The sequence below is a fragment of the Notothenia rossii genome (genome assembly GCF_949606895.1).
Source record: "Notothenia rossii genome assembly, chromosome: 3".
Classification (NCBI taxonomy): Eukaryota; Metazoa; Chordata; class Actinopteri; order Perciformes; family Nototheniidae; genus Notothenia; species Notothenia rossii.
The window spans coordinates 1,187,027-1,200,655 of NC_136901.1; the positions used below are offsets into that span (position 1 = coordinate 1,187,027).

At 46.3% G+C, this 13,629-nt stretch overlaps 1 protein-coding gene across 1 annotated transcript in view; it reads right to left on the reverse strand.

Annotated features, from left to right (window-relative positions):
* Positions 1 to 6,959: 6,959 nt before the first annotated feature.
* Positions 6,960 to 13,629, reverse strand: part of xdh (xanthine dehydrogenase) — a 49,814-nt gene continuing 43,144 nt past the window's right edge. The window contains exons 28-33 of the mRNA XM_079669990.1: positions 13,620 to 13,629; positions 13,428 to 13,542; positions 13,001 to 13,066; positions 12,691 to 12,879; positions 11,962 to 12,129; positions 6,960 to 7,273 (exon numbers count right to left, since the gene is read on the reverse strand). The exon at positions 13,620 to 13,629 is cut by the window's right edge and continues 43 nt beyond it. Coding sequence (XP_079526116.1) covers positions 7,223 to 7,273; positions 11,962 to 12,129; positions 12,691 to 12,879; positions 13,001 to 13,066; positions 13,428 to 13,542; positions 13,620 to 13,629 — 599 coding nt within the window. The 3' untranslated portion in view covers positions 6,960 to 7,222. The remainder of the gene's footprint in view (positions 7,274 to 11,961; positions 12,130 to 12,690; positions 12,880 to 13,000; positions 13,067 to 13,427; positions 13,543 to 13,619) is intronic.

Genomic DNA, 13,629 nt, shown 5'->3' on the forward strand with positions numbered 1-13,629 from the left:
GACGGAGGACAGAGCAGAGGGAATTGTGGGTGACATAGTCTATGAGACGGAGGACCGAGCAGAGGGGATTGTGGGTGATGTAGTCTATGAGATGGAGGACAGAGCAGAGGGAATTGTGGGTGACATAGTCTATGAGACGGAGGACAGAGCAGAGGGGATTGTGGGTGATGTAGTCTATGAGACGGAGGACAGAGCAGGAAACGGGTTCTGTTTACTGACCACGAGCTTCTGGTGCTGCTGGGAGATGTAGCCTTTGATGTGACCCTGAGGGAAACCACAGAAGAAGAACAGGCTAACTGTTAGCGCCCCGCTGCGGTAAAACACCTCAGACTGAATATATCCTTTTATTGTGAAACTGATATTTGATTAAATACAAAACAAATCTGATTCATTTATTGTTTTATATATTATAGTTTATTATACATTACATTTCAAGGAAATGTTGGCCAACATCCAGACCTGGTCAGGCAGAGCTGGTTGACCTGTGAAGAGAGAATGCAACAAAATAAATGTCAAAAATCACAGTCGTAGTTACGACACAATTATAAAACATTTCTCTCTCTTTATATAACAATGTATTTATTTGATGTTGGTCTCTTTGTATTCCCGCTCTTTTATTGAATTATTTCACGTAAAATATCCCCATTTTTATTTACTCGTTTAGTATTATTATTTCTCTTTATTTTCCCAAAATGATCCATTTACTTATTTATTCTTTTAATAACTTCACTTTAATTTCCACATTTGTTTCCCTTTTCTTTTCATGGTTACAAATGAATTTCAAGAGTAATTTTGTTAAAACAAAATTTCTTTCAAAAATAAAGCTCCGATACATTTTGGTCTATTTAAGAACTACTGCATTTTCAGTTATCTTTCACGATCAATTATCAAATCACTTGGAGAACATGCTGAGGACAAAACCATACAAGACATTTCTGACATCTGGAGTTACACACCAGAGCATTAATATGGTGAAGTTGTGCATTAAGACATTGAGCAGCCATATTTCACAGGTACCTTGCTGGCAAACCTTAGCGAGCTGAGCGTCTCTCCAGAGCTGTCCAGCTCTGGGGAGACGCTCACAGCATCAGCCTGAGGCCGCTTCATTAACGATTGCACGGATGACATGGTGTGCAAGCAGTTCATTGAAATACCGATCATACTTTCTTCATTCTCATTTGAACCGGTGAATGAACTTAGATAACTGCCTGGCGCACCTGGTCCTCGGTGACCACCTTCTCATATGTGAGGCTGGTGATCTTCACCTCGTCATGTGTGGACCTCCTGATCTCACGCTCGGGCCTCTTGAGGGCCTTGCCGGTGTAGAGGAGGTCTCTCAGGGTCTCGCTGTATATCTCAACAAAGCTGGCTTTGAAGGTGAACTGAGATAAAACAGGAATGATTCCAACATTTAATTAAAAAGCAACCTTTCTTTCATCATACTGCATCTCCCCTACAGTTTCAATACATACTCTATGCCAGTGGTTCCCCCTGGGGGGTCGCCAAAGATCGCAGGGGGGGCGCCAGACCTCAGATGATTTGAGGCCTAATATCATATTTAGAATAAAAAAATTAAAAAAATGTACATATAATTTTTTTTTTACGTATCATTTTTTTTACTTATTGTAACGCAATACATGATTGGCGCTAAAAGCTTTGTCTATATTACAATAAAATATAGAAATTAATTGATTAACTAAAATTAAAATTCAAAAAATTCATCTGATACTCCTCCGATTGGCGCCAACATTGACGTTACTGTGTCAGCTTTCATAATAATAACAGTAAAGGAGATGACAGCTCATCTGCAATCAAAAAGAAAATGAGGACCTACCTAGAGAGCTATCTTAACTTCGGTTTCATGGAGGGAACGGACAAAACCCGCCCAGAGTGTGTGATATACAGAGAGAAGCTAGCCAACGAAAGCATGAAACCCAGCAAAATGAAGAGAGACCAACAGACCATGCACCCAGAAACAGTCGGGCGTGATCGGGACTTTTTCATAAAGAAACACCTTGCAAAGCTAAACAAGCCAATGGATATTAGAACAGCGTTTGTTAGGGCTGGCAGCGAGGCCTCTTTTGAATGTGCACTTTTAATAGCAAAGGCAAAGAAACCGCACAACATTGGCGAGCAGCTCATTAAGCCAGCTTGCATTAAGATGGCTGAGAAACTGTGCGGCCCGCAGGTGGCGGAGAAGCTAAAAACTGTACCACTGTCAAACAATACGGTGAAAGACAGAATTGACAAGATGGCAAGTAACTGCGAGCTGCAGCTGCTCGAAAAGCTTGGAAAGGGGCCATTTGCCATACAACTTGATGAAACCACAACTGTAGCAGACGAGGCTGTGCTGATCGTTTATGTGCAATATATCGATGGGGTAGATTTGAAGCAGGACATTCTTATGTCAGTCAACCTTACCACTACCACCCGGGGTGAGGACATTTTTACTGCAGTGGATTCTTACCTCTCATCCCACAAGCTTCCCTATGAGAATTGAGTTGCATGTTGCACAGACGGAGCTGCCTCAATGATGGGGAAAAACAAGGGATTTAACAGTCGCTTGAAAGAAAATGCCCCACACTGCACAATATTTCACTGTGTGATACATCGCCAGGCCCTGGCCAGCAAGAAACTGTCAGAAGACCTCAGCGAAACACTCTCAACTGTTATTCAAATAGTCAATTTCATCAAAGGTCGCCCCACCAACAAGCGTCTATTCGCAGACTTGTGCGAGGATGAAGCGCGCCAAACCCTCCTCCTGCACACCGAGGTGCGCTGGCTCTCACGCGGCCGAGTGCTGGCACACTTTGTAGAACTGAAGGAAAAAATGGAAGAGTTTCTACAAACTCGTAACCGCGCACTGTCAGAGCAAGTGACTGAGTCATTCTGGATTAAAACAGCATACCTGGCCGACATCTTCAGTCTCTACAATGAAACAAACAAGCGTCTGCAAGGCGTGGAGTCCAACATTCTCCAATGATGCATTTGTGCGCAAACTGGAGTACAGGGTCGGGAAAATGGAGAGGGGGGAGCTGCAACAGTTTCCACTACTGCTGAAACAATCCCAAAACAATCCTGAAACGGTGCCTGTGTCTGTACGTCGCGAGTTCATCCACCATATGAACGCACTGCAAACGGAAATGCAATCACGGTTCGCTGACATAGACGAGTATGTCTCCAAGGAATTGTGGGTTTTAGATCCCTTTATTGCCAAAGTTGAGGATGTGGAATACCTGGATTACGAAGATGAGCTCACCGACATCCAAGCTGACTCGCTGTCAAAGAAATACTTCCAGGAAAAAGGATTTAAAAAGTTTTGGATTCTCAAAGAACCAAGCCTCGCTCCAAAGATCACACTGCATGCCACGACCAGGATTATACTCCCATTCAGTACGACATATCTATCGGAAACAGCCTTCAGCGCACTTGTTGCCATCAAAACAAAAGCACGCAACACACTGGACGTTCACAACGACTTTAGACTGGCTGTCACTCACATTACACCGGACATTCCATCCCTGGCTGGGGGCGTGCAAGCCCAAGGTTCACATTAATGAACCTACTTGAACCTCGTCTTCTCTCTGCTACCTGTTCCATGGCAGACAAGCATTTGATTTACCTGCTTAATATGCCAGTTTTTCATTTTTGTTTTATACAGGCCTATGCAACCATATTACCATTTATTTATGAGACATAGTATATTCTTTTGAAGTGTCCTGGTCTTCGACATTTGAAATAAATATGATGCATACATTTGCAAGTTAGTAGCTAATAAAAGCATACAAAGACAGAAATGTATCATTTTTTCTTTAATATAAATGTTTCTTCTGCGCGTAAAGTGTCGGTCTCAGTTGGATTATTTGTCACAGTTGCTCCGATCAGATCGGTCTCCTCCATTTTGTCGATTATTTATGATTTTTGAATCCACATAAACACATCGCCAAAATCCGGCTTACTTTGAGCCAGAGTCCTGCATCGGGTCGGGTATCCGCGGGTACCCGACGGGTGACCCGCAAAAAAGGTGATTCGCGGGTGGTATTTTTTCAAACACTTTTTTCCGGGTTCGGTTCTGGGTAAAACAAAGATGATGCGGGTCGGGTTGCGGGTGTTGCATAATAAATATATTTAAATAATAATAATTTAGTTTAATGTTTAAATCCTCAGACCTCTCCTCCGCGGGACCGAGCATATTCATAACCTCTGCAGCGTATCAATCTGCTGCTGAGCGCACCACATTCTGATTGGCTGAGGTGAAGCTCTCTGAGAATGCAGCATTTTCAATAACTCTTCTTCAAGAGCGAAACCCAACGTCTGGGAGGCTTTTGGTGTCATCCTAGACGGAGAGAATAACCAACATCCCAGGCTTTTTGAGACAAATATGCAACTGCGTGTTAATAATTGCACGTTTTCACTGCTCATATATATGCGGGTTCGGGTCGGGTTGCGGAACTATTGGCAATATGTGCGGGTAGCGGGGCGGGTTCGGTATTGCACGTCGCGGGTGCGGGTCTTGAAAATCAGACCCGTGCAGGACTCTGCTTTGAGCATGTGTTTTAAACAGTTGAATCCCTTTGTGAATTGTTTCCACTTGCGCCGTCCTTTAATTTCTTGATACAGCGGGCATCCAAATTCATTAATCCTGAGTCCAATAACCAATAAAGTCACTCCATAGAGCTCCTTAGTTACGCTTTCATCCTCCTTTAAGGAAATACTTCACATTCATCCAGTTTGTGACAGTAGTTGTAGCATTTTTGAGACTTTAAACTTTAATTACTGCTGTTGCCATGTGTGTGTGTGTGTGTGTGTGTGTGTGTGTGTGTGTGTGTGTGTGTGTGTGTGTGTGTGTGTGTGTGTGTGTGTGTGTGTGTGTGTGTGTGTGTGTGTGTGTGTGTGTGTGTGTGTGTGTGTGTGTGTGTGTGTGTGTGTGTGGGGTGTAACCGCTGTTACCAGGCACGGCTGTCACTGCCCGATAATTATCGCTGTTGCCGATCTGCCCCCCTGCCCGATCTGTACTGCGCATGTGCGAGATGGTCCGCCATACTGGACAACTCCATACGGCAACTCTAATAGGACACTTCACACAGTGGCGTTTGGCAAAGCAGAAAAAGAACACAAAAAAACAGAGAGAGATGAGTTATTGTTATGACAACGTGACTTCACTATTATTTAACAACTCTTTTTATTGGGTTCTTTTATTTAGGGTTAAGTACATTGTCAGAATAAGTGAGACATACTGTATATATAGATATAATATAAATATATTATATTATATCTATATATATATAGATATAATATAATATATATATCATATCTGCATTATTTGATGCTTTGCTCTTGCTGCTTGTTTTACACTGATATCTTATTGCTCACTGATGTAAAGCACTTTGAACTGCCATCCCCTGTATGAAAGGTGCGATACAAATAAAGTTATTATTATTATTATTCAGATGTTTCTCTGTTCATTCTCCTCCTCAATCTGCCTAGAAGTATTTTAATATGCATTATTATAGGAAGAAGATAACGCTTTATTGATCCCTTGGTAAATTCTCAAGCTACCAAGCACTGACACGAGTACATCTACCTACGCTGCGGTATTACTACTTACTAAAGCACAAAGTGCTGCCGTTTCAAATATCGCCACATCTTTAGCATACCTGTTGCCAAAGATCACAGCGTAACATCAGACGTGTTCCCACGGAGATACAGTCCCGGTAGCTGGTGTTTTTCCCCTCTGGATGATTGGAGTGATGAGTTCCGAACTGAACAGGAAAAAGCCGCGCAGAATTTGCACACCTGTAGAAAGAAGTCAATAACTGAGCTTTTAAAAACACATGAAGATACACACATTGCTGACAACTGAGGTGTTCAAGCATCTGGAGTCATACTTGTTATGACCCTAAGTGATTGAACTTTCCAACAGTAACAGTTGTTGCACGATGTTGGAAGAAAAGGACTGTATATTATTCATAAACGCAATGAGGCCATTGGATATATATGCTGAAAAGATGAATGTCTGCCTATGTAAAAATATATATGGACCGCTGTTTTAGCGTTACAAACTCTATGTTACAAACTGTACACATTGCATTCTTGCTAATTAGCCAAAATATGAATGGAAACGGAATAAGTAGCAAGCATCGTAACAAACAGAGTTCACATAAAAATAAATAGGGACAACAGCTTGTCAACTAACCATTCAGAAACGTCCTGCTGCAACCGAGACGTTTGCACCTCCACCGAAACCTCCGCTTCTCCAGGGTCAGATTCTGGATCAAATTCGTGATATGCTTGAACACATGCGTGGCTCTGAGATAACATGTTTATTCTGCACTCTTAATCACAGCAAGCATGGTGACATGACGCTCGTGCCGGGGCCGTGTCACGCCCCTCTCTCCTGCAGGGGGGCGTGGTCAGCTGCAGCTCACAGAATCAGCCCGTAGACAGCAAACAGCACATAGACCGAAATGAGGCATGAATAAAATGCATGATCTGTTTGGTATTTTGAAAACAGAAACGTTTAAATATACCTTATATAGGTATGGCCCTACAATATATCATTTAAATATAGCATGATAGGTCCACTTTAACTCCAGCTCACACACAGGTTCGGGAAAGCCCCATGAGCTTCTCTCTGCAGTATCCATGCTTTCACCCATTTAGTGCGGTTTCTCTTCCGCCTCTTGAGAATGTCTTCCACAAGCAACCGTCCAATGGCTGATAGCTCCAGGACCGCACATTTTTTTTTTTCGATGAACGAGATTGAAAATGGAACGCACACGCGGTTGTTTGTTTACATCACGCAGTCTGTTCTTCTTCTCTGTCTTCCGGTAGTTGCCTCTAAACAACACTAGAGCTAAATGCTAATAAAGTTTGTCCGTAGAGGAAATGCGAGGTTGTTTAAAAGCTGTAGAATCAATATGACGGTGTGTTTCTGCAGAAATAAACGTGCAGCAAACCGGGTTTCTGTGGGTTTTATTTCATGAATGCAACATCTCAATATAATAGTGGTTATTGAATCGTATGAGGTTAGAGTGCAGCACCAATCAGGGTAAACAATTGAAATAATGACGTTTGATTTCACAGAGTAAGTTAGATAATCATGTTAAAGCTTTACTATGAATGTTATGTATATATATTAGGATTATAAGGTGATTCCTTTAGCAGCAGCTGTAATCCTGAAGATGTCTCGTTTCTTTGGTCTCTGTAGTGTTTCAGAGGATCACACCTGAACAGACCACGGTGTGAAGGAGCCGGGCTCTGCAGGAGGACACTGCAACGCAGACACATAAGACGTGTGTGAGAAACAACCTTTCAATCAGACAGCCGAGGCACGATCACAAGAGCCAGGCTTTGACTTTCTGTGTGTTTAGAGGCAGATTCAGGCCTCATTTACTCCTGATTCCTGCCCTTGAATCCCACTCTTGATTCCTGCCCTTGATTCCTGCCCCTGAATCCCTCTCTTGGTTCCTGCCCCTGATTCCTGCCTCTGATTCCTGCCCATGATTCCTGCCTCTGATTCCTGCCCATGATTCCTGCCTCTGATTCCTGCCCATGATTCCTGCCTCTGATTCCTGCCCCTGATTCCTGCCCCTGATTCCTGCCCCTGATTCCTGCCCCTGATTCCTGCCCCTGATTCCTGCCTCTGATTCCTGCCCCTGATTCCTGCCCCTGATTCCTGCCCATGATTCCTGCCTCTGATTCCTGCCCCTGATTCCTGCCCCTGATTCCTGCCTCTGATTCCTGCCCCTGATTCCTGCCCCTGATTCCTGCCTCTGATTCCTGCCCCTGATTCCTGCCCCTGATTCCTGCCTCTGATTCCTCCCCCTGATTCCTGCCCCTGATTCCCACTCTTGATTCCTGCCCTTGATTCCTGCCCCTGAATCCCACTCTTGATTCCTGCCCCTGATTCCTGCCCCTGAATCCCTCTCTTGGTTCCTGCCCCTGGTTCCTGCCCCTGATTCCTGCCTCTGATTCCTGCCCATGATTCCTGCCCCTGATTCCTGCCCCTGATTCCTGCCTCTGATTCCTGCCCCTGATTCCTGCCCCTGATTCCTGCCTCTGATTCCTGCCCCTGATTCCTGCCCCTGATTCCTGCCTCTGATTCCTCCCCCTGATTCCTGCCCCTGATTCCCACTCTTGATTCCTGCCCTTGATTCCTGCCCCTGAATCCCACTCTTGATTCCTGCCCCTGATTCCTGCCCCTGAATCCCTCTCTTGGTTCCTGCCCCTGGTTCCTGCCCCTGATTCCTGCCTCTGATTCCTGCCCCTGATTCCTGCCCCTGATTCCTGCCTCTGATTCCTGCCCCTGATTCCTGCCTCTGATTCCTCCCCCTGATTCCTGCCCCTGATTCCCACTCTTGATTCCTGCCCCTGATTCCTGCCCCTGATTCCCACTCCTGATTCCTGCCCCTGATTCCTGCCCCTGAATCCCACTCTTGATTCCTGCCCCTGATTCCTGCCCCTGAATCCCTCTCTTGGTTCCTGCCCCTGGTTCCTGCCCCTGATTCCTGCCTCTGATTCCTGCCTCTGATTCCTGCCCCTGATTCCTGCCCCTGATTCCTGCCTCTGATTCCTGCCCCTGATTCCTGCCTCTGATTCCTCCCCCTGATTCCTGCCCCTGATTCCCACTCTTGATTCCTGCCCCTGATTCCTGCCCCTGATTCCCACTCCTGATTCCTGCCCCTGATTCCTGCCCCTGATTCCCACTCTTGATTCCTGCCCCTGATTCCTGCCCCTGATTCCCACTCTTGATTCCTGCCCCTGATTCCCACTCTTGATTCCTGCCCCTGATTCCCACTCTTGATTCCTGCCCCTGATTCCCACTCTTGATTCCTGCCCCTGATTCCCACTCTTGATTCCCACTCTTGATTCCTGCCCCTGATTCCCACTCTTGATTCCTGCCCCTGATTCCCACTCTTGATTCCCACTCTTGATTCCTGCCCCTGATTCCCACTCTTGATTCCTGCCCCTGATTCCCACTCTTGATTCCCACTCTTGATTCCTACCCCTGATTCCCACTCTTGATTCCTGCCCCTGATTCCCACTCTTGATTCCCACTCTTGATTCCTGCCCCTGATTCCCACTCTTGATTCCTGCCCCTGATTCCTGCCCCTGATTCCCACTCTTGATTCCTGCCCCTGATTCCTGCCCCTGATTCCCACTCTTGATTCCTGCCCCTGATTCCCACTCCTGATTCCTGCCCCTGATTCCTGCCCCTGATTCCCACTCTTAATTCCTGCCCCTGATTCCCACTCCTGATTCCTGCCCCTGATTCCTGCCCCTGATTCCCACTCCTGATTCCTGCCCCTGATTCCTGCCCCTGATTCCCACTCTTGATTCCTGCCCCTGATTCCCACTCCTGATTCCTGCCCCTGATTCCTGCCCCTGATTCCCACTCTTGATTCCTGCCCCTGATTCCTGCCCCTGATTCCCACTCCTGATTCCTGCCCCTGATTCCCACTCTTGATTCCTGCCCCTGATTCCTGCCCCTGATTCCCACTCTTGATTCCTGCCCCTGATTCCCACTCCTGATTCCTGCCCCTGATTCCTGCCCCTGATTCCCACTCTTGATTCCTGCCCCTGATTCCTGCCCCTGATTCCCACTCTTGATTCCTGCCCCTGATTCCCACTCTTGATTCCTGCCCCTGATTCCTGCCCCTGATTCCTACCCCTGATTCCCACTCTTGATTCCTGCCCCTGATTCCCACTCTTGATTCCTGCCCCTGATTCCCACTCTTGATTCCCACTCTTGATTCCTGCCTGATTCCCACTCTTGATTCCCACTCTTGATTCCTACCCCTGATTCCCACTCTTGATTCCTGCCCCTGATTCCCACTCTTGATTCCTGCCCCTGATTCCCACTCTTGATTCCTGCCCCTGATTCCCACTCTTGATTCCCACTCTTGATTCCTGCCCCTGATTCCCACTCTTGATTCCTGCCCCTGATTCCCACTCTTGATTCCCACTCTTGATTCCTACCCCTGATTCCCACTCTTGATTCCTGCCCCTGATTCCCACTCTTGATTCCTACCCCTGATTCCCACTCTTGATTCCTACCCCTGATTCCCACTCTTGATTCCTGCCCCTGATTCCCACTCTTGATTCCTGCCCCTGATTCCCACTCTTGATTCCCACTCTTGATTCCTGCCCCTGATTCCCACTCTTGATTCCTGCCTCTGATTCCCACTCTTGATTCCCACTCTTGATTCCTGCCCCTGATTCCTGCCCCTGATTCCCACTCCTGATTCCTGCCCCTGATTCCCACTCTTGATTCCTGCCCCTGATTCCTGCCCCTGATTCCCACTCTTGATTCCTGCCCCTGATTCCCACTCTTGATTCCTGCCCCTGATTCCTACCCCTGATTCCCACTCTTGATTCCTGCCCCTGATTCCCACTCTTGATTCCCACTCTTGATTCCTGCCCCTGATTCCCACTCTTGATTCCTACCCCTGATTCCCACTCTTGATTCCTGCCCCTGATTCCCACTCTTGATTCCTGCCCCTGATTCCCACTCTTGATTCCCACTCTTGATTCCTGCCCCTGATTCCCACTCTTGATTCCCACTCTTGATTCCTGCCTGATTCCCACTCTTGATTCCCACTCTTGATTCCTACCCCTGATTCCCACTCTTGATTCCTGCCCCTGATTCCCACTCTTGATTCCTGCCCCTGATTCCCACTCTTGATTCCTGCCCCTGATTCCCACTCTTGATTCCCACTCTTGATTCCTGCCCCTGATTCCCACTCTTGATTCCCACTCTTGATTCCTGCCCCTGATTCCCACTCTTGATTCCTGCCCCTGATTCCCACTCTTGATTCCCACTCTTGATTCCTACCCCTGATTCCCACTCTTGATTCCTGCCCCTGATTCCCACTCTTGATTCCTACCCCTGATTCCCACTCTTGATTCCTGCCCCTGATTCCCACTCTTGATTCCTGCCCCTGATTCCCACTCTTGATTCCCACTCTTGATTCCTGCCCCTGATTCCCACTCTTGATTCCTGCCTCTGATTCCCACTCTTGATTCCTGCCCCTGATTCCCACTCTTGATTCCCACTCTTGATTCCTGCCCCTGATTCCCACTCTTAATTCCCACTCTTGATTCCCACTCTTGATTCCTGCCCCTGATTCCCACTCTTGATTCCCACTCTTGATTCCTGCCCCTGATTCCCACTCTTAATTCCCACTCTTGATTCCCACTCTTGATTCCCACTCTTGATTCCCACTCTTAATTCCCACTCTTGATTCCTGCCCCTGATTCCCACTCTTGATTCCTGCCCCTGATTCCCACTCTTGATTCCTGCCCCTGATTCCTGCCCCTGATTCCCACTCTTGATTCCTGCCCCTGATTCCCACTCTTGATTCCTGCCCCTGATTCCCACTCTTGATTCCCACTCTTAATTCCCACTCTTGATTCCCACTCTTAATTCCCACTCTTGATTCCCACTCTTGATTCCCACTCTTGATTCCTGCCCCTGATTCCCACTCTTGATTCCTGCCCCTGATTCCTGCCCCTGATTCCCACTCTTGATTCCTGCCCCTGATTCCCACTCTTGATTCCTGCCCCTGATTCCCACTCTTGATTCCCACTCTTGATTCCCACTCTTAATTCCCACTCTTGATTCCCACTCTTAATTCCCACTCTTGATTCCCACTCTTAATTCCCACTCTTAATTCCCACTCTTAATTCCCACTCTTGATTCCCACTCTTGATTCCCACTCTTGATTCCTGCCTAAATGTGTCTGATTTATACCTATTTCCTGTCTGTACCTTTTCTCAAAGAGTCACTGGCACTACAGTAACAACCATTTACAAAACTTTGAAATAAGAATAACATTTAACATTACCACTGTTTACATTTAAACTAAACATCTTGTTATAGTTTTCTAAAATGCAACATGTGATCTGCTGATGCTGTCTAAGATAGATGTATGTCTGGAGATCAGAGAGAGTGTGTACCAGCTGTGTGAACCTGTCTGAGCAGGCGTTCCTGATCCTCTCAGCGGACGCGGGGCTGTCCAGCCTGAACGCTCCTCTGAGCTCTGACTCCACCCGGGCCGCGCTCACCGCCTCTTTGATGGCATAGAAAACAGATGCCGCCAGGAAGAAAGGAGGCTCGCCCACTGCCTGCAGGGAGACATGTGAGACATGTTGGAAAGAAAGGTCCCGAATATCAGCTGTCCACGTAGAGTAAATGTGAGTTTGTTTAAAAGAAGTCTGCCGTCGCTGGAGAGTCAATGTGAGGCATGTTAAAAATAAATATCAGCTAAAGTGAAGTGACTAAGTCAGGGGGGTCAAACTCAATTTCATCACGACCACATCAGCATCAAGGTTGCACTCAAAGGGCCGGTTGTAACTTTAAGACGATATAAATACATGTATAAAAGAATGTGTTCTATTACATGATTGCCTCTGCATTGGATTATTATCTGATAGGGTAATAACTTCATAAAGAACTACGTCTGAAAGCAGAAGTCTAGAGCAAATAATTGCAGGTCTCTTCAGTGCGCATGTCACAAAAAGAGATGCATTGTGGGACATGAAGTTTATGGGCAACGTGCTTCTGTAAAGCGGCATGTAACCGTATAATAAACACATTTTATTCTTTCAGAGCGCTTGCGGGCACAGAAAGTGAGGTCTTGAGTTTGCCCCCTGCTCTACGGGCAGCGCTTGCAGTAAACGTGTTACCTTGGAGGCGAAGATGGCCTTGTCGTTGGGAGCGTCTCGCAGCAGAGAAACCGTCAGTTTGTTGGGAATGTCTCCGAACCCTGGGATCTTATAGGAGCCAGGACCCCGGGTGAGGAGGACCCCCTGGGGGGAGTAATGCAGCTCCTCCAGGGTGAAGAGGCCCACCCCCTGCATGAATGCCCCCTCCACCTAAACACAACATAAGAATAATAATAACAAGACGTTAATTTAGAATAGAATAGAATCCTTTACTGTCATTATACAGGTACTATACTTCCCCGAAACATCGTGGAACAATTCATGCACTCACCTGCCCGATGTCTATGGCTGGGTTCAGGCTGTGGCCGACGTCCATCACTATGGTGGTGCTCAGGTTCTACAACACAATTATAATAAACATTTTAATATTTAATTTACACAAAAAAGAGCAGGCATTCTGAGAGGAAGTGCATTTTTTAATATTTTTTTTTACTTATATGCCCTTTGCGTCAATTAAGATAAATAACACCAACTAATTAACAATTAGTGTTAATTATAGACTGATTGAGCCAATAAGGGCCTGGTTTGACTTTGATCTGGTAACAAACAGGATGGTATCGAAGGTGAATACAGTAAAAAAACAGGGGGCCTATTAATGAGCCCTGTGGGACTCCTTTTTAAAAAAAATCTATTTGGACAGTTTAAACTATGACAGATCCCTTAATCAATATTTTCTGATTTTTTTTTTGAAGTTGTACCTTGTGAGCTCCGGTCAGGCAGTCGATCTCCACCTCCGAACACGCCACCCCGTACGTGAAGTAGTTGAACGCACGGCCGGAGTTTGTTTCAAAGTCGTAACCCAGATCAGGCGTCCTGATAGGAAACAGGAAGCAGTCAAACTCCGTACAGAGCTTCATTTATCAACAGGTGAACTGACCGGGTGAACTCACTTGTAGAAAC